The sequence below is a fragment of the Cyprinus carpio genome, chromosome B19 (assembly GCF_018340385.1).
Source record: "Cyprinus carpio isolate SPL01 chromosome B19, ASM1834038v1, whole genome shotgun sequence".
NCBI lineage: Eukaryota > Metazoa > Chordata > Actinopteri > Cypriniformes > Cyprinidae > Cyprinus > Cyprinus carpio.
Genome location: NC_056615.1, coordinates 26,838,561 through 26,858,164, shown reverse-complemented (window position 1 = coordinate 26,858,164; position 19,604 = coordinate 26,838,561). Strand labels below are relative to the sequence as shown.

The window sequence follows — 19,604 nt, the reverse complement described above, 5'->3', positions numbered from 1 at the left end:
AAGTCATGTTTTATGAACAACATCTGTTTGGGGTTTTTACTGCAGCTCCTTGCCGAATGGATCCAGAGAGCTGCAGAGGTGCTAAAAGCCCCAATCTGACAGCACACTGCCACCACAACAGCAAGGTACTTTACTTTACTTTTTCCATGATATCCAGTGAAAACGGGGAATCTGTGTAATGCAGAACCATCACGGCATCTTGAAGCACCTTTATTTTTAAGAGTGTAAATAGGAGTTTTCTGGGAGGGCTTGAAAGGCGGAGCCAAAATAATGATGTAATAATGTCTGTATTCTGTGTTTGTCCAATCAAAGCGTTGTTTACAGACTCTGCACAGCATGATGTGTATTTGTCAGTAAGTTTCTAAGATTCAGAACGTAGGGTCATTGTGATTTGTTATTGGTTATTATGACATGGTTTCAGTGCTTTAATGATGGGTCACAATGATCTCGATCTTTTTAAACGAAGCCAAAACAATAACATTCCCTCGACGTTCGCTGAAATTCCCGAACTATTCAGAGAGACACGCCGTCATATATCAAGGCTTACAAAGACAGTGATTTCATTCTTGGGAGATGAAAAAACTACAATTCAGATAAAATAAAGACAGTAATGGAAACAAAAATAGCGGACGGTTTTATCTTTGTGACGAACAAAGCAGGTTTTCTAAAAGATCCTGAACTCAATGTCACAGTTGGGTCGTCCTCTCGAGCAAATAAATACTGCTGCACCTTTTACACTGACGCTAAAAAAACACAGCCAGGGCCGAGTGGGGAATTGGACGGTTTGATATTTTTGGGCTAGCTGGAGTCTCTCTCTGGTCACCCAGCTGTGCAAACATCCTTCAGGCTTTGTTGGGGAACGGCAGCCAGTAATCCAGGGAAACAGCGGGAAGGTGGCGAAGCCTAGGAGGCAGGTCTCTGTGATGCAGCCACCCAAACACAGCAAACAGCAACAGAAGAGTCGTCAATTGTCATCAAATTTTTACATATTATGGAATCATTGTATTAAGCCCCGCCTCTTTGGAAGTCTAGAATGCTGATGCACACCACGAAAAATTAAAGTTCTAAAAGGGGGTTTTCGCTGTGATGTCATGGAACAGCTATTTTGGGTTCCAGAAAGAACCTTTCAGTCAACAGTTCTTAAAAGAGCCATGTTTCACAGTTTAATAATCTAAAGAACCTCCTTCCACAATAAAGAACTTTTGTGGAATGGAAAGATTCCATGGATGTTAAAGGTTCTTTATGGAAACATCTATGCCAGTAAAGAAGCAATATTTTTTTTTATAAGTCTACATTTTTGTTGGGATATTTCCCAAAGGAAATGTAGATGTTTCCCCTTAGCAAAACTTGTGTGTTGTTATGTGGGTGTTGCTAGGTTGATCTAATGGCTGATCTAAGGCATTATTAATGTGTTCTGGGTGGTTGCCTACTGTTAAGAGAGTCTATAAAAATGTATGAAATTAAATTTGCATGTTTTTTTTGGCACATTTTAAACATACATGTAATATATTAAATAGGTTTTATCTTCAATTATTTTTTTTATATTTTCATTTTTTTTATTTTAATCTTTCGTTTATTGTGTTTTTAATATAATTATGTTTTATGTATTTTAAATTCAGTTTCAGCAATTTAGTTTTAATTTATTTCCAATAAGGATTTTTCATGCTTCAGTTATGTTTTTCATATTATATTAATATTTTATTTTATTTCAAATTTATTTGATAATAGGCCACATTAAATGTGCTTGGTCATTTCTATAATTTTTATTTATTTATTTTAATTATTACTATTCAGGTTTTAGTTTTTATTTACAACTTATATTTTTGGTTACAGCTTATTTTCAAAAGTATCCACACTCAATTCTAATAATATTCTGGGCTCTAGATAGGTTTCACATCTCTCTTTCAATATAAAAAAATGTTAAAGTCTCTACAAATATAAGTTTTAAATATACTTTTAATATATTAAAGCGGTAATTCACCACCGGCAGGATGGGCTTTTAATAAAAGGTATATAAAATTATAAAATAGAATCACTTTTTCTTTTCTTTTTTTTTATTTTATTTTATCTGTGCTGCAGACTTAAGAAAACCAAAAACTTCAACACCCACAATGCACTTTTGATTATGGCACAGCTGGAATTTTTTTTTTTTTTTTTGCTGATAATTAAATTGTGATGTCTGGGTTAAGGTAACATAAAGAATAATGAACAATGTGTACTCTCTTTGTTCATTAAAATATACTAGCGATATTGGAACAATACAAAGTGAAAAGTTTGTTTAAGAGTTTGTTCAAATCTCAGACCTTTAGCTAACACCATTAATCACATCAGTGATCTCTGACTGGTGTGACTTCCTTCAGCAGGTTTCTGCTCTTGTATCTGGAAAAGGTTGCACACAAATGTGCGTGCACATATGTAAACTCCCAAAATCTCACACTAAGGCCTGATTTCTGTTGGAAAATTAAACAATGTGGTTTCTCTAAAATAGGCTTTTATAAGCAGGCGGAGGAATCTGGCAGGGTGAAGCTGGTGGGAGGAGCCTGAATGTTTATTGGTCTTTTGTATTGGTAGTGTGAGAGTTTAGTCTGACAGTCATCTCACTCACACTGGGGGGGAAGATCACTCCTCAGCCTCCACACAGCTGGAGAACTTAGCCAGCCTTAGATTTAGCAACGAATATTTTTGGCCTGTAGGGTTCTACAGAGGTTAGGTTTTTAAGATCAGTTTACTGGTTTCTGGGTTCTTTCAAGCACCAGAAAGATTTGGTTTCTTTGTTTTTTGAAGCGAATATTTTTGGCTTTTGCATATGGTTTTTTGTTTACATGTAGCTGTCCTTAAATGAAAACAACGTAGCTATCCTGTTTTTCCGGCCAGCACGAAGGGAAAAATGGAAAACAATCTGTCAAGTTTGTTGGTCACAAAAATATATACACAACACCCACCAGTTTAAAAAGTGCATGATAAATAAAGATATTGTCTCTCAAAAGAGAGAGTCGGTTCTGAATCGCCGTAACGAGTCGTTATATTTTCAAATCTTTTGCCTGTTATGGGTATACGTCACCGGGTAACACATTTGCATAATCCCCGCCTGCCCGCGAAATATGAACAGAGTCAGACCTGCCCACAAACACTTTTGCTATTAGTGCGTTTACATCATGTTGAGAAGACGCGGTGTTCAAGGATACCACAGAAATACAATTCGAACCTTTTGTTGTGTGCATGTCATTTTACCAAGGACTGCTTCTCTAATCTTGGCCAATCAGAGCAGAGTAGGCTTGAGGAAGGGACGGGTTTGCGCCGAACTTGCTGGGAATGAATCATTTCCTAATCATTGGCAAATGACTAATATTAAATGTATATTCATTACAATGTTTTCTGACCTTAGATGCATTTAAACTCCAAAACAATATTAGTACACTTTAAAATACCATATGACCTGCTCTTTAATATCAGTGGAATCTTTCCATTGCATAAAAGGCTCTTCATAGGGATTAGATTATTATAATATTTTGATCACTGAAGGGTTCTTGTGAAAACCCACTTTTGGAACTATATTTTAAAGAGTGTTGGGATGGGTTTTCTATGTGAATATATGTTAAAATGTAATTTATTCCTGTGATCAAAAATTAATTTTCAGCATCATTACCCCAGTCTTCAGTGTCACATGTTTCTTCAGAAATCATTTTAATATACTGATTTGCTGCACAAGAAACATTTCTAATCTTATCAGTGTTAAAAAGAGATGTGCTGCCCAATAGTTTTGTGGAAATGGTTGTACATTTTATTTTTCAGGATTCACAGCTGAATTGAAAGTTTAAAAGAACAGTATTTATTTGAAATCAAACTCTTTTGTAACATGTCACATGTGATCCATTAAATGTGTCCTTGCTGAATAAAAAAAAAAAAGAATGTCAGTGTGGTTGTTTTTCAGGCCAAGAGATCTAATAAAGCTGCAGCATTGGCAACATCAGCCTACTTAACAGTAAGTAATATTCTGCAAATAATAGTTAAAGATCGCACCTTACACACTCACTCTCAACTGCTATCTAGTCCACATAGTTTGTCTGTCCTTCAGTCTGTTAGTGTGTGCATGTGAGGTTCAGTCACTGTATTACTGGTTTTATTTGGCTCACACCCCTGTGAGGATCATTAGCCGTCCTGAAGCACACTAGACCTCTCTCAAGTCCTTTAAAACATCCAGTTTCATGTTTCTTTGCTGTTTTTAAAGCTCCAGATCTCAGAGCAGGTCATTTATCTGTATCCTTTTTGAAGGCATAAAGATAAATGTTAGGATTAATCTCACCAGTAACATTTGATAGTGTTAAAAGTTCTAGATGAATAATTTGATAATCTTGAGAAGTGTTTAAACTTCCTTGTTAACATTATAAAGGCATAATGCTTTAGAAGTCTTAAAATATAGTGCACTAGTTGTATGGACTACTGTTTTAGAGCTTGAAAACGTCATTGATTTTAATTGCATTGAAAAGCATTCTTCTAAACTTCTTTTTCCACAAATCAAAGAAACTCATACAAGTTTGGAACAACATGAGGATGAGTAAATGGCAGAGTTGTATATTTTTAGGTCTACTGTCCCTTTAAGAAAGTTGGCTTTGAGATGCACAGAAGATGAAGAGGCTGAGAGAGCGAGCTGGACGCAGACAGAGGGAGGACAGAGGGACACGGGAGGGATGGAGAGAGATTCAATTTCAGATTTATTGCTGCATTGCGGCCCAAATGCATTATGAACGAATCTCAGAGGAGACACACCAGTTCAGATGCCTTACACCAAACCTGACAACATCCACATCTGACAAAACACATTACTGATCTCACCTGGTAGCTGCTAATTTACTGCGATTTTGTGTGATAAAACTAAGATTATAAACATTATAAATCCTGAAATGTAGGTTTTAAACTTTGTCATTTAGTAAGAAGTGAATGACTTAAAACAGGTTAAAAAAATCTCCCAGATTTATATCGAGGACCTGAGCCATATCTATAGAGACTTAAAACGACACTGTAAAAAGAATACCTGTAAAATTTACAGTAAAAAAAAAAAAAAAAAAAACGGCAGCTGTGGTTGCCAGAATTTTACTGTAAAAATACGGTAGCAGCATTTTAGGTTTTACGGTTTCAATTTATATTTACACTTAAATACCATAATTTCATTAACTGATATAATGTTAATATACCAACCTACTGAAGTACTGAAATGTGAGATTTGTACCTCTGTAATACACTCATAGCCACCAAAAGCAGGTGGTGATGAGAAGGTCACATGATGAACCAAAGCCCATCACAAGCAGCTTTTAAATATTAACATATATAGAGGGTGCACAGAGTCATTCACACAAACACTAAACACCATCATGGTAACACACATGAAACTGAAATAATGCAGCAAACATTAATTTAACAACATTAGATGTAACATACAACCCTAATGTACAAAACTGCATGGTAATTTTAATAAAAATAAACATCAAATTTAAAATGTAATGCAGGGAATTCTGGGAATGTCAATTTACGGTTCTTTTTCACTTCCAAAAACGGTATACTACCGTAAAATTGCATGTAATGTCCATTGCAGTTTTTAACCGTATGTAGTAGGGGAACTTACCATTAACCATTTAACAGGTTTTTCAATGTCATTTGTTTTTTACAGTGGACAGTTCACCCAAAAATGATTATCTGTAAATTTACTCACCCTCAGACTACCCAAGATGAAGGTGAAATTGTTTCTTCAATAGTACATTAAAAGAAGATTTTTAGCTGAGACTGTGGTCCATGGTGATTCATAAAATGCAAGTCAGTGGCTGCCAGCATTTTAAGAGTTAAAAAAAAAACATATCTAGGAACACAAAATTAATACCCTTGGCTCTTGACGATATATTAAGGTCTTATGAAGTGAAACAATCAGACTGTGCAAGAAACTGAACATTATTTACAAAATTATTACCTGTAATCCAGGCAAACAGGGGAAATCTGATTGTTTATCCAATGAACTGATTCACCTATTCTCTTAAGTAATCACTCAATGACATCACATTTACACAATTATTATTACATACCCAATAATGATGTGAAATGTGGATTTTTTTACATGTCTAAAGCATATAAAGCGAATAAACTAGTCTTCCATGAAAACATTAATTTTGCCCCTTCATTCAAGTGTTTGGTTCACGCATACACATATCAGCGGCTCTTCGGTCTGAGTTAAACTGATTCCTTAGTTCAGGACTGTTGGAGCGTTGAATCAGTTTATTATTCAGAGGATCAGATACGCTGGAGTCGGAGTGACTGTCAGGCGTCCACAAGTGAGTTTTGATTGAGTTACTTGTAATCTGTGCTGCTCGAGTCCACAAACTCTTTCAAACGATTCAGTCTGATTTGGTAAACCGATTCAATCAGTTCACTAAAAAGAAATGGTTCAAAAGAATGATTCATTTGCGAACTGAAGAATGATTCAAGACTGACTGACTGAAGCTCTGAATTACAGGTAATGATGTAGTAAATAATGTTCAGTTTCTTGCACAGACCGATCGTTTTGCTTCTTAAGACCTCCTATATCGTCAGGAGCCAAGAGTATTATTTTGTGTTCCTTGACATGCTTTTTTTGACTCTTAAAATGCTGGTGTAGCCACTGACTTGCATTTTATGAATCACCAAGGCCCACAGTTTCACCTAAAAAATCTTCTTTACTGTTCTACTGCAAAAAAAAATGTAATCCAGAGCTAAAAAAAACTAAAAATTTGTTCTACTAAAAAAAAGTCCCCTACACACTTTTCAAATGATGCTGGCAACACTGTAGAAACCACTCCAAACACTTATGAAACTGCATAGCAAAGACCGATTAGAACATCTTAACATCATATCTTAACATCATATATTATAAAAATCTCATTTTAATTCTAGCATGGATTACAGTTCTTTTGTTTTTCTTTTTTTGGGGGGTGTTTTTTGGGTGTCTTGCTGCTCATTTAACACCTCTCTGACAATTCATCACCGTCACCATCTTTCTCCCCGGCCACGATTACATTCCTTGTTTGTTTTGTATTCTGCTCAGTCGAGTAATAGCTTTTTTGTAGTCTATCCGCAGATCTCTCACAACAAAGTGAGAGGAAATGATCCCGGACTGGAGCTCTGGGAAGGAGGGAGAGAGGAAACGGAGGCTGCTCTTATCTGCCGGACTGCTCCGATTCCAAACCCCCCGGGCTGAAGAACTGGATCATGCAGGTCTTGGGTTTTACCCCACACTACCTGCAGGGCTCAAATAGCCTCTGTTGAGTTTTCATGTGCTTTTGTGATGCATGATATGGATTGAAAGCTCTTGTCGCTCCGCCAGTGTAACTATTTCATTGCCAAACTCAGTCTATAGATGACCTTGAGTTACTAAGATTGACTTTTCTGTTTGCCACTGACATATTTAAAGCAGTGTTGCTAATACCAACTAAACCAACAACAAAAAAAATAAAAAATAAATAAAAAAAATCAGTAATTGAAATAAAGCTTAAATTAGAATAAATAAATAATGTAATAAATCTGTAATATAGAAATAAATCTTAAAAATTAAAAATATTGCTATAATATTGGCAATAATTAAATTAAGTTGAAATGCTGAAATTACTAAAACTAAACTGAAACAGATAGAAATGAAAGCTAAATAAAAATTAATAAAAATAATAAAAATGACATACAATGTACTGCAACTGAACTAAAATTTTAAATGAAAAACAACAAAAAAATATAAAAAGCTAGTTCAAAATGTAAGTCTATTACTTTTAAATTACTATAATAGTATATAATTAATTCTTAAATTAAATTAAAGCATTGATTCAAATGGATATGTTGACAGAAAAACTGAAAATTCTTAATACTTTTTTAAAAACAATACTTTTATGGTGCTTTTTTGTAGCTTGACAGCATCTGTCTCCAGTGAGCACTCTATTTGTGTTTCTTTCGGGGTGAAGTGTTACTGTAAATGGATTTACAGTGATCTGTGTGCAGGTGTTTGTTTCAGTGGAGTTTTTTGTTTTTTTGTGAAGTGTTAATTTTTGTTGTTTTAGGTTTATTTTTGTTTTGGTTTTTTTTTCAGTGGAGGAAACATGAACTGCTTGGTTTTCTCTTTACTGTATTTCTTCGCGTTTTATTTCTTATTCAAGATCAATATTTACCCAGCAGTCCCTGGGGCTCGGGATTACCTCATATTCTCCAGGTCCAGCTGTGCTTTCTCAGCGTCTCCATAGCAACCTCAGGAATGTGCACATCATGTTTATCCTACTGCCAGGAAAACAGAGAGAGAGAGAGAGAGAGAGAGAGAGAGATTAAGGAAAGGTTTCTCTCCTTGAGTCACAGGTACTTGAGTTAAGCTTGTTCTTTGTATTAAAATTAAAACTTTTTGTGTCATGTGACACATGTAATGATTAGTAGTCACTTCACAATCAGATACACTACCATTCATAAGTATGTAGTTATGGTGAAGTATAAGTTGATATTTATATTTTTTTAAGAATTGTTTTATTTTTTTGATTGATGATTCTGTAAAATTGTGAAATATTATTGCAATTTAAAATAGCTGTTTTCTGTGTAAAAATATTGTAAAATGTAATTTATTCCTGTTATCAAAGCTGAATTTTCAGCATCATTACTCCAGTCTTCAGTGTCACATGATCTTCAGAAATCATTCTAATATGCTGATTTGCTGTTCAAGAAAAATTTCTGATTATTATCAATATTGAAAATAGTTGTGCTGCTTTATATTTTTGTGTAAACCGTGATGCATTTGATTTTTTTACTGTAGGATTGTTTGATAAATAGGGAGTTCAAAAGAACAACATTTATTTGAAACAGAAATCATTATAAATGTTTTTATGGTCACTTTTGATCAATTTAATGTGTCCTTGCTGAATAAAAGTATTAATTTCTTTACTTACAAGAGAAAAACTTCATGGAAACTTCTCAGAAATTTCAAAAGCAATGCTCATATTGCCAAAATGGATCCACAAGTTAAATATTACATCAGTTCACCTGTTGCAAACTACTGAAAAACAAAAAAGCGTGACACTCAACACAAAGTTTAATGAAATGCTACCTATCTGCATTTAACTAAACTGACTGCCATTTTGGTTGTTTTTATATTATTTTACATTATTTTAAATATTTTTTTACTTGATGTTTTGTTATCTTAATTTTTGTAGTTCTTAATTAATATTGATTATCTGCTGTTAGTTTTGGTTCTAATGTTGTTCCAAGGATTCCAAAAGAATTCTGATTATGATACGATGTTGCAATTGAACTATTTTTATCAGCAGAGCAAAACTAAACAAAGTAGCAGCTGCTATTTTGTGTCTGAATGTCAGTTACTCAGTATTAGCTTCTTTTTATTGAACTGTTGTATAAAAGCACCTACAGTATCAGGCTGGAGATCATGTGCTGAAAATGATACTTGGCAGAACAACACTGCTTAAAAAAAGTGTAAAGCATTTTCTTTAAATGTACTGACTGCTTCATTCTTTCTTCTCAAATGAAACTTAAGTCATTTGGACATAACTAGATTTTTATCTTCTCTGGCACGGTGAGGTCATGCCACCATCATCCAGCCTTTAATGATGATGGAGTGTTTTGGTTTCTGTCTGTGTTTAGCAGATCAGCATGAGTTTTTCTTACGAACTGTGACCACATAAATCAGCAGCCGCTGACTGTGTTCTGGGACATCCTCCCACACGCATCTCTCTGCTCTTCTACCTCAGCATTTCACATCACACTCATCGTCCAAACGCTTCGCCACTGATCCACTGCCATGTGGAAATGTTGCTACTTCATCAGAAACTCCTATTTAGCGGTCAGAGATCTGAAGTCTGAGTCCTGGACACCTGGAGGACTTTATAAGATGGATGGACAGATGGATGGAGGGATGGATGGATGGATGGATGGATGGAGGGATGGATGGATGACAGAACAAAAAATTAATAAATGATAGATGTATGATAGAACAATGGATGGATGATAGAATGTTGAATGGAGAGAATGATAGATAGATAGATAGATAGATAGATAGATAGATAGATAGATAGATAGATAGATAGATAGATAGATAGATATAGATAGATAGATAGATAGATAGATAGATAGATAGATAGATAGATAGATAGATAGATAGATAGATAGAAAGATGGATGGATGGATGGATGGATGGATGGATGGATGGATGGATGGATAAAATGATAGATCAGTAGACAGATGATAGAAAGAATGGATGGATAGACAGATGGATGGATGTATGATGAGCAAAAGGATGGATAAATGGATAAAAGATGGATGGATGCATAGATAGATACATATAATGATGGATGAATGGATAGAACGAATGAAAGATGGATGATAGATAGATAGATAGATAGAAAGATAGATAGATAGATAGATAGATAGATAGATAGATAGATAGATAGATAGATAGATAGATAGATAGATAGATAGACAGACAGATGGACGGACGGACGGACGGATGGATGGATGGATGGATGATGGATCGATAAAATGATAGATCAGTGGATGGATGATAAACTGAATGAATGGATAGACAGATGGATGGATGTATGATGAACAAAGGTGAAGGTGGATGAAAAGATGGATGGATGCATAGATAGATACATAGAACGATGGATGAATGGATAGAACGAATGAAAGATGGATGATAGAACCATCTATAGATAGATAGATAGATAGATAAGATCGATAGATGGATAGATAGATGGATAGATAGATAGATAGCTAAACAGATAGATAGATAGATAGATAGATAGATAGATAGATAGATAGATAGATAGATAGATAGATAGATAGATAGATAGATAGATAGATAGATAGATAGATAGATAGATAGAAAGTGAACAGTGGAAACTTGGTCTTTTCCATGGCAACCAGCAGCTATTTGCACTAATTTGCAAAAGAAAAGCAGTGGAAGTGTAGTGTGCTCTGGGGGAATGTTATATTTGGTCTATCACAGTAATAGAAGTCTCATTATTTAGCTTTTCAGTGCACCGGGAAACCGAGCAAACAGTGACCCTTTGTCAAGCACCTCATCCCCTCTCAGGATCTTCGCGGCCCTCGGCCATCAAATGATCCAGCGCAGCACAGAGAGGCCATGCAGACGTCCCTCAAGTGCCCTTCATTGAGAGATCTGGAGGCATAAAAAAGGGACACACTCAGGGTGGAATTGAGAGGCATATTAAAACAGCAGGACTGGGGTCATGGACTGCTGCCAATAGGATCTAACTTCATGGATCTGACCAGATTTCGAAATAGAGTTTGGTGATCCACGCGACATGGACAAACCTGGCCACCTCTTCAAAAGCAATGCAGTCTGATCATGTGCTGTTTAATCACAGCGCATAGACTCTGAAAAAATGGATATGCAAAAGTCGTTTCTGAGTTCTGCAATGATCGATTTGGTCAGTGATGTGGACTTCATGGAGATGATGCCAAACACATCCGTTATGGCCCCAACGGAGACCCAAAGCACCGACTGCAATGGACTATACCAGGACTTGACATCTATCCACGAACTCGACATCTCCACAGCTCGATTAAATGACTTTTACACGTCTCCGGTGAGCGCCAGCAGCGGGAAACCCATGCGCAAACGGGTGATCAGCAGCGTCCAGCGCCAGGTAGCGAATATCCGCGAGCGCAAACGGATGTTTAGCCTCAACGAAGCGTTTGACCGACTGCGCAGGAAGGTTCCCACCTTCGCCTACGAGAAGAGACTGTCACGGATAGAGACTCTGCGCCTGGCCATCGTCTACATCTCCTTTATGACGGACATCCTCGAGAACAACTGAGCTAGTCAGTGATTCAGTCGCATTGTTTAGATGAACGTTTATCAAGGTATTTAAAGTTTATTATGGAAAAAAATAATTTTGGCCTACCTTTATGGCGTGAGATCTGTATGCTGGAGTTAATCAATAAAATATGGACTGGAAAAGCATTTATGTAAGGCTGTAAAAATAAATTTCAAATGCCATTTCGCACCTTTTTTTTATTAAAGAACCTTGAACAGGTCTTAAAAGAACCGGGTTTTTTTTTGTTTTGTTTTTAACATTCTAAAAATCTAAAGAACTTTTTTTTCTTCACTATAAAGAACGTTATGTATAATAGAACGGTTATGGATGTTAAAGTTTCTTCACAGAACCATCGAGCCGGTAATGAACCTTTATTGGGACGGTTTTACAGCTGAAAAGTGAAGAGTTCTGTAGGAATTATTCATTATGATATTATTTGACTTCTAATTATTTCAGATATTGTGTAATATATCAAAATCCGTGTTGGAATAATGCTTTGAAAGTGGACAGTTAAATGAAATCTCATCTGCAGGAGTTTAAAATACCCCAAAAAGTAATTTTCCATGCCCAATAGTGGTGTTTTGGCCTATACAGTATAACAATATTTTTTTATATTATATTTTTTAAAATCCCCATAGGTTCCTTTAAGATTGGTTCCAAAATAGTTGCATTTGTTTTGGATTTTGGGGTGGTTTACGTTATAATTGTATTTGGAAAAAAAAGAAGAAGAAAAAAAAAAACATTAGGAGCCTTTAGCATTGGTTCCAAATTATGACATGAATTTTATATAAATATATAAATTGTCTTATTTATTTTGGATTTCTGAGATGATGTTTGAGTGGTTTTAATGTATCTATTACAATAAACAAATATTTTTTATAGCTGTAAATCAAACAAAGTATAGCCTATTTTACAAGAAAATGTTATGAGTATTTCTACTTCAAAATGTCAAGTTTGTCGCTGTTTGTTTGTAATGGTTTGTGAAATGTATTTTTTGAGTGAAAATTGTACACCAAATTATTTTGTATGTAGATATGGGTTTGTTTCAGGACTCTTGACAGATCTCAATGGACACCTATTACAGGTAAACCAAGAACAGGTGCGTCGCCTGGACAAGCGGCTCCCAGAATGACTATATATATATATATATATCTATATATATATATATATATAGATATATATATATATATATATATATATATATATATATATATATACTTTTGAATTAACCTCTGCATTTTTAAACAGAAAATTCCAAGTCATTTTGATCATTTATATATAAATTAAAATACAACATATTTATCTGTCATCATTGTGTTTTGGGTGAATCTTGAATTCACATTATTACAGATGTGAGCTGCGCATTTACGCACGATGGCACGTTTGGTTAAGTTTCGTCAGTGCGCCCCCTTGCGGAATCTTTAAACATTGGCTTTTTACACTCAAAAGGGAGCGTTTCCGCGGTCTTGCAACATTAGAAGCCTTTTAGTGGTTTGAATTTGAATGTATAATGCTGCTGTGTTATATAACATTTACAGAAACGTCAGTTTGTGCAGACAAAGGGGACGCTTTGGGTGTATGGGGAGCGTGTTTGTGTTGGACTGAAGCGGCCACACAGTTTGCGCGTCGTCTGCGCTTGGCGACCCGCTGCGTATGAAAACGCTGCAGAAGGAAACCTGACTCTGCAATAACACTAACACAGACATGCATTTCAGAACACGTTCAAATAAACAATGAGGTCTACTTAGCCAACCCAGATTCGCTCTTTTCTTTTTTACAGTGACTTTAGGTGGATTTCAGCCCGCTGGCTGAGACGAAAGCGCAGATTGGCAGTAAATTATATTAATACATTAATGGCATGATTAATGCTTTGAACGTAAAGCATCGCTACTGACCAAAGAAAACCTTAATTTTAAACTTTTAAGAGCTTTTTTGGTCCAACATTTCCAGATCGCAAATCAAGTCTCTGCACTCATTCCAGAAACCACACTGAAATCTGTCCAGCTTTTTAATGATTACATATTAATCACTCTAATGGGTTGGCAAAATAGCTAAAGATTAAGTGCTGAATGTTTCAGTTTTTTATGATATTACTTGACGGTTTTGACTATTTTGAGCGTTTGATGTGTTTTTAAGAAATGCATTCAATGCAACATATTATTATTCTAGTTTGCTTCTATTCTGTATTGCAGTTCAGATATCTGCAGACGACTATGAAGCTAAATATGTCATCAGTTCATCAGCTCATTTATCAAAATTAATCACAAGCCTACCATTAATTTGTCATCGTACGTTTCAATATTGAATGTTTCAGTATTTTGGTTGGATCACACTGATGCTTCAATGTTTTGGCATGATGGATGTTTAATATCATTTTTAATATGTTTGGCGATATGTTAAAATCCAAAAATAGATTCTATTTTATTCCGTTTTTGAATTCCATAAACATCAACATTGGTTTAAGGTCGAATACGTCATCGGCGCGTACGTTGTTTCGTTTAAACGCAGCGCTGTGATTGGCTCAGATGTTCGCATTAAAGAACTGAATCTTGTATAACGCAAACCTCTTGGACCGAGCTCCTCTCCAGCCTCCCTTCTCTTGCGTCACCCGCGCTTCTCGTCCAATCGCAGGCCACCCCAAAAAGTTTGCGCGTTCCAGACTATAAGAGCCTCCAAACTTCCCTTCAAGTTTGAGAAACACCTCCGTGACGCACAAGAGGAGCAAGGGACCCCGTTCCGCCGGACAGAGGGAAACTATATCACTTGCGTTCTCCAAACATCAGAGGTGATGTTTGAAGAAGAGCCGATGCAAGAGGAGCCCAGCTCCCCGGAGTCTCCAGTGGACAGCCTAGGGAACAGCGAGGAGGAGCCAGACAGGCGACAGCAGAAGCGCTGCAGCAGGAAAAGACGCCAGAGCAGGAAGAGCGGCGACGACGCGGATAGCCCAACTTCAGGGAAGCGGAGCAAAAAGTGCAGCAACAGCGGCAGCGGTAGCGGCGGCGGCAGCCCTCAGTCTCTGGAGGATCTGCAGACGCAGCGCGTCATGGCGAACGTGCGTGAGCGTCAGAGGACTCAGTCTCTAAACGAGGCGTTCGCGTCGCTGCGCAAAATCATCCCCACGTTACCCTCGGACAAGCTCAGCAAAATACAGACGCTCAAGCTCGCGGCTCGGTACATTGATTTCCTGTACCAGGTCCTGCAGAGCGACGAGCTGGACTCCAAAATGTCCAGCTGCAGTTACGTGGCGCACGAGAGACTCAGTTACGCGTTTTCCGTCTGGAGAATGGAGGGCGCGTGGTCCATGTCAACATCCCACTGACGCACTGCCGCGCGCTTTTGGTGCAGCATGGTATGCGATGCAAAACTTCACAAGTCTCTCCGGATCGCATTCACAATCTGGCAGTCACAAGTTTGGACACATTCATTTATAAAAGTTTAAGACCTAAAAGCTCGTGTTTAAATGTTTCACATAGACAGATATTATAGGGATATTATAGATTCAGTATAATGGCAAAAAGTGACCCAGTTTACCTGAATTCACCCCGTATATTTATTTAGAAATAGAATTTGAGTAGATAGTGATGAGAAACCAGCATGCACTTTATGAGCTGAAATCTAGAAACAGAAAACGCACAAATATAAAGTTTTCATTTGTCTCACATGTTTTAGTCACTAAATCATTCCCGTACTTCATAATCTGTGCTATTTCAGTGTTTGAATGATTTTACATTTTTTTTCTGCAGCGTAGAAAATAGTCATAATGCATACTGAGCAGATGTGTCCAAACTTTTCGCTGCTAACTGTATGGTCCTCTCAATATCATTTAATGTCTAAATGAACCGTTGTGCATTTTGTGTTTTCAAAACATGGTTCTATAAAAAAGGCTACTTTTGTACTTAACATAGTTAATAATTTAGAAATGTTTTTAATGTTGATGCAACCAAAGTTTGGGGGCTTTTTGCAAACGTTATTTATTTTCTGGTACACACACACACACACACACACAAACTTTCATCTTTGTTTTTTTTATTTTTATTTTTTCAGATTCTCGGCCCTGAGCATCGAGTCAGAGGAGCTGAACCCACCGGAAGAGCGACACCAAACAAGGGCGAACATAAGGATTATAAAGGGAAGGTTCTGGAGCGTCATGACGTCGTTGCGAGCACTTACAGTTGTGAACCAGGAATTACAATCAGACCTGTGCTGTTGTGACGGTGAATGTGGAAAACATGTGCTTCTGTCTGTAGACCAACAGAGAGACCCGCTGACCCGCTTCTGACAGCAACTGGCGTCATATTTATTACAGAACGAATGAAGGAAATATGGAAGAAACCCGGCTCATAACACGATCTTTGACTGGTCCTAGAAAAGACATTTATTTATTTATTATTGATTGTCACAATGCAGAATAGATCTGGTGTCTATGCATTTTCTATTTTAAATACGATGTAAATATGTGTATATTTTCTGCAATAAAACATGGTTTGAAATGTACTTATTGTTATTGCAGTTTTATGGATGATGGATTTGAAAAGTAGGCTATATGAAAACAAACGAAAATAAGCTTTTGCACATAAACAACTGCAATAATTATTCGATACGATTTTTTATTACTTTTTTTTTTAGATTACATCTAGAAGGAAAGACTCTCACCAGCACATATACAGGCATACTCAACTCATTTAAATATTGCAGTTTTGTTTTTTATATCAAGATGTTGTTATGAAAAGTAAGGAAAGGAAAGCATTTGAAACTGTTTACCAATAAGCATGTCGAAAATTAAAATAACGAACGTTTATTCTAAGCCAGAACTGATTCTTATCTTTTGCTATTTGTTATTTAAATGTTTATTTTTGTTTAGCAGTAATGCTTTTTTAAAAAAGCTAAACGAAATAAATGCAAAAATGGGTCTAATAACTGGACAAAATGGGTTACACAGAAATTATGTTTGCATGTTATTTTCTGCGATAACACGCCAGGAAAATAATAACATAAAAAAATAATTATGAAGACATTTGTGTCGTTTGCGCGGGTATTTTAACCCAAAAGGAGAACATATGACAGGAGGTCTGCAAAAGCGTTTAGGATGCTGTGAAGAATCATTTGACGGGCTCCAAACATGTATGGAATCCCCAGATGTCTAAAGAAGAGGGGTCAGGAAGGTCACGGAAAGGTGCAGCGGGTCAAAACCAACATTTAACAATCAAGACTCCTGTACTGTATCTATAAATTAAAGGAATAATTAAGAATAGGCTAATCCTATTTAAAATGCATTTAAAGGAGGAAAATGATTACTGAAAAAAAAATGAGGAAACGGGAGGTTTTGATATAATTATTGTAAAGTAAAATACTTTAAAACCCATCGCGATCATCTCAGACAGCCACTAGAAACCTGCAAATATTTTTTGCAGTATAAAATTTTAAAACAAGTCTAGTTTTACGAGCCCCAGAAGCAGGGTGTGATTCGGGTTGATCTGGCGTTCGTTTGTGCTGTCACTGATCTCTCCAAAGGTTTGCATCGGTTTTCAAATGCAGCCTCGATCCAGGAGTTTGGGGACTTGGCGAGGGAGAGAGAGCGAACGCGAGAGCTCAGGCACCTGAATCAAACTTATTTCTACCAGATGTTGTTAATATTTTTCTTAACGTCACGTGAATAGAACAGATGCTGAGTTGCACAGACCCGCCTTCACTGCACGCAGTCTAACACAAATATCCTTTGAGTTCTTAAAAAGAAGTTCGACTCGATTGGATAATGATGGGAAACCTGGTTTTGTGTGTTTTGAAATGCAGCAAATGGACGAGGAAAAGGCAAGGATTCGGGATTTCTGTTGGAGTATTTCAGGGATTTTATCATGCATTGAGGAAATACCTCTGGTAATTATTTATCTAAAACTTTGCATCTGGATTCGGTTTTAACTCGGTGTGTCTCAAGTTGTCAGGCTGAACATGGATATACTGCGATTTTGTGTTTTGGCAATCTAGTGCTTTTCACTCAAATAAAGAAATGTGAATTATTATTTCGAATGCAATGTTCCTGTTTTTTTATGCATGCTCAGAAAACAAATAAAAATATCTTCACTGCAAAATCAAGCATGCATTATGACTGCAGTTTATTTAGGCCTTCTGCATGTTCGTCAATGAAGTGTAAAAGCAGGGGTGAATCCAGTTAAACGATTTGACGAATGTCGCATCAGTTCCGACCTGCAGGGCCGTAAAGATTCACCATCTTCAAACGAGCATGTTCGTGTTGTGTTAAACTTGAGTCTGAAGCGGAGAAGCTCTCGTGGAACTGACTGACTGCATGAGATTCCTGATCTGAGTGAGTTATACAGCATGCGTCTGCACAGCAGCTCTTTTATGTGTGTGACCCGATGGCTTTGACATCATGATTCAAAATCTAAAGGCGTTTAAAGACATAAATGCACCAGCATGAGTTCAAATTGTAGGTAGAAACCTATAAAATGCATATAATGTGTACAAAAGAAAAAAAAAAGATTAATGTCTAGTATTTCTGTTGGTCAAATTGTATTTTTAATTGTACTTTCTTAAAAACATGGCTTGACTGAATTAAACAGTAACATTTATATAATAAAAATGCATATTAAACAAAATTGCACTGAAATTGTCAACAAGTCAGAAGAAAACAGAAAAAATTCATAATTTTCTGTTTGTTTTGTCACTTCAACAGGTGTAATTTCTGATAAATATCTTAAATTTATACCAAAGTCAAATATTCCATTTAATATTTTTATGGAATTAATCTGTTCATCAGCAACTCAGAAATCTGCATGCTTTTGTTATGCATAACAATTGAGAAAAATAATAAGATTAGTTAAATTTATCAAAAAAAAAAAAAAAAAAAAAAAAAAAAAAAAAAAACGGGTGCTTTTGTAGGAAAGAGGAAAACATTCCTGAGTTTATGGTGAAGTAAAATTAAAATGTCTATTTCTAATCTTGAAGCGAGCACAGATATTGTTACTCTTTTAATTCAACCATTAAAGTATTAGTTTGTAATGTCATAGTTTTCCTAATCTTATAAACAACATTTTAGCATAATAATATTCTGTCTCTGGGGTCCACACTATAAAGTCAGACTCAACAGAATAAGAAGGCTAAAACACAATATTGACTTTTGAAGACTCTTTGATGGTGCAGAGAGGTCAAAGGTCAGCTGTAGTTGTGTATTCCTGGACTTTTTGGTAATACGATTGTTGATCTGAGATTGTCCATGACATGCTGCTTTAATTTTGGCTGAGTGGAAACTTCTAGCACACAATGATGCCTCAAACTGCTCAACTCAACAAAGTGTGTACATCCTGGAAGACTAGATTAATATACGATTTGATTTGAGCGAAGGCCTTTTCATCTCTGATTTACTGGGTTCTGCGCTGTAAGCAGAAACACATGGATTCAGCTCTTGCATGTCACTGCTGCTCCAATCCCATACAGAGGAGATTCTGATCATATTTAAATGGTTATGAGCAGCCAGATCTTGTGTGCCTGTTTTAATTGTGTCCAGAGATTCATTGCACTACATTTCTTTCATATTCAGTGCAGACGGAGAACTGCAGATCATTCAGCCACAGCAATATCAGATTGTGCTTGGAATGGCATTCTATCTTACTGTCTGCAGCATATTTAATTATGCACAGCATGGTCATTTTCTTTGCATGCGTTAGATTAATAAAAGCCCAGTCTGATATTATACAAAGTTCTGCAATTAAAATGTGGCTTAGATTTTTAGTAGGATGCAAAACATTAACA

At 36.2% G+C, this 19,604-nt stretch overlaps 2 protein-coding genes across 2 annotated transcripts; both read left to right on the top strand.

Moving 5' to 3' along the window:
• Positions 1-10,909: 10,909 nt before the first annotated feature.
• On the top strand, positions 10,910-12,065 carry LOC109062066 (fer3-like protein). Its single transcript, XM_019079149.2, has one exon. It carries the CDS (start codon positions 11,406-11,408, stop codon positions 11,838-11,840), a length of 435 nt encoding a protein of 144 aa, XP_018934694.1. The 5' UTR covers positions 10,910-11,405; the 3' UTR covers positions 11,841-12,065.
• A 2,377-nt stretch (positions 12,066-14,442) lies between these two features.
• LOC109062075 (twist-related protein-like) lies at positions 14,443-17,930 on the top strand. The gene is made up of 2 exons (XM_019079156.2): positions 14,443-15,189; positions 15,885-17,930. The coding sequence occupies exon 1, from the start codon at positions 14,629-14,631 to the stop codon at positions 15,157-15,159; it is 531 nt and encodes a 176-aa protein (XP_018934701.1). The 5' UTR covers positions 14,443-14,628; the 3' UTR covers positions 15,160-15,189; positions 15,885-17,930.
• The last annotated feature ends 1,674 nt before the right edge of the window (positions 17,931-19,604 follow it).

Coding starts and splice junctions, on each gene's coding strand:
- LOC109062066 (XM_019079149.2), top strand. CDS start 11,406: ATGGATATGCAAAAGTCGTTTCTGAGTTCTGCAATGATCGATTTGGTC.
- LOC109062075 (XM_019079156.2), top strand. CDS start 14,629: ATGTTTGAAGAAGAGCCGATGCAAGAGGAGCCCAGCTCCCCGGAGTCT.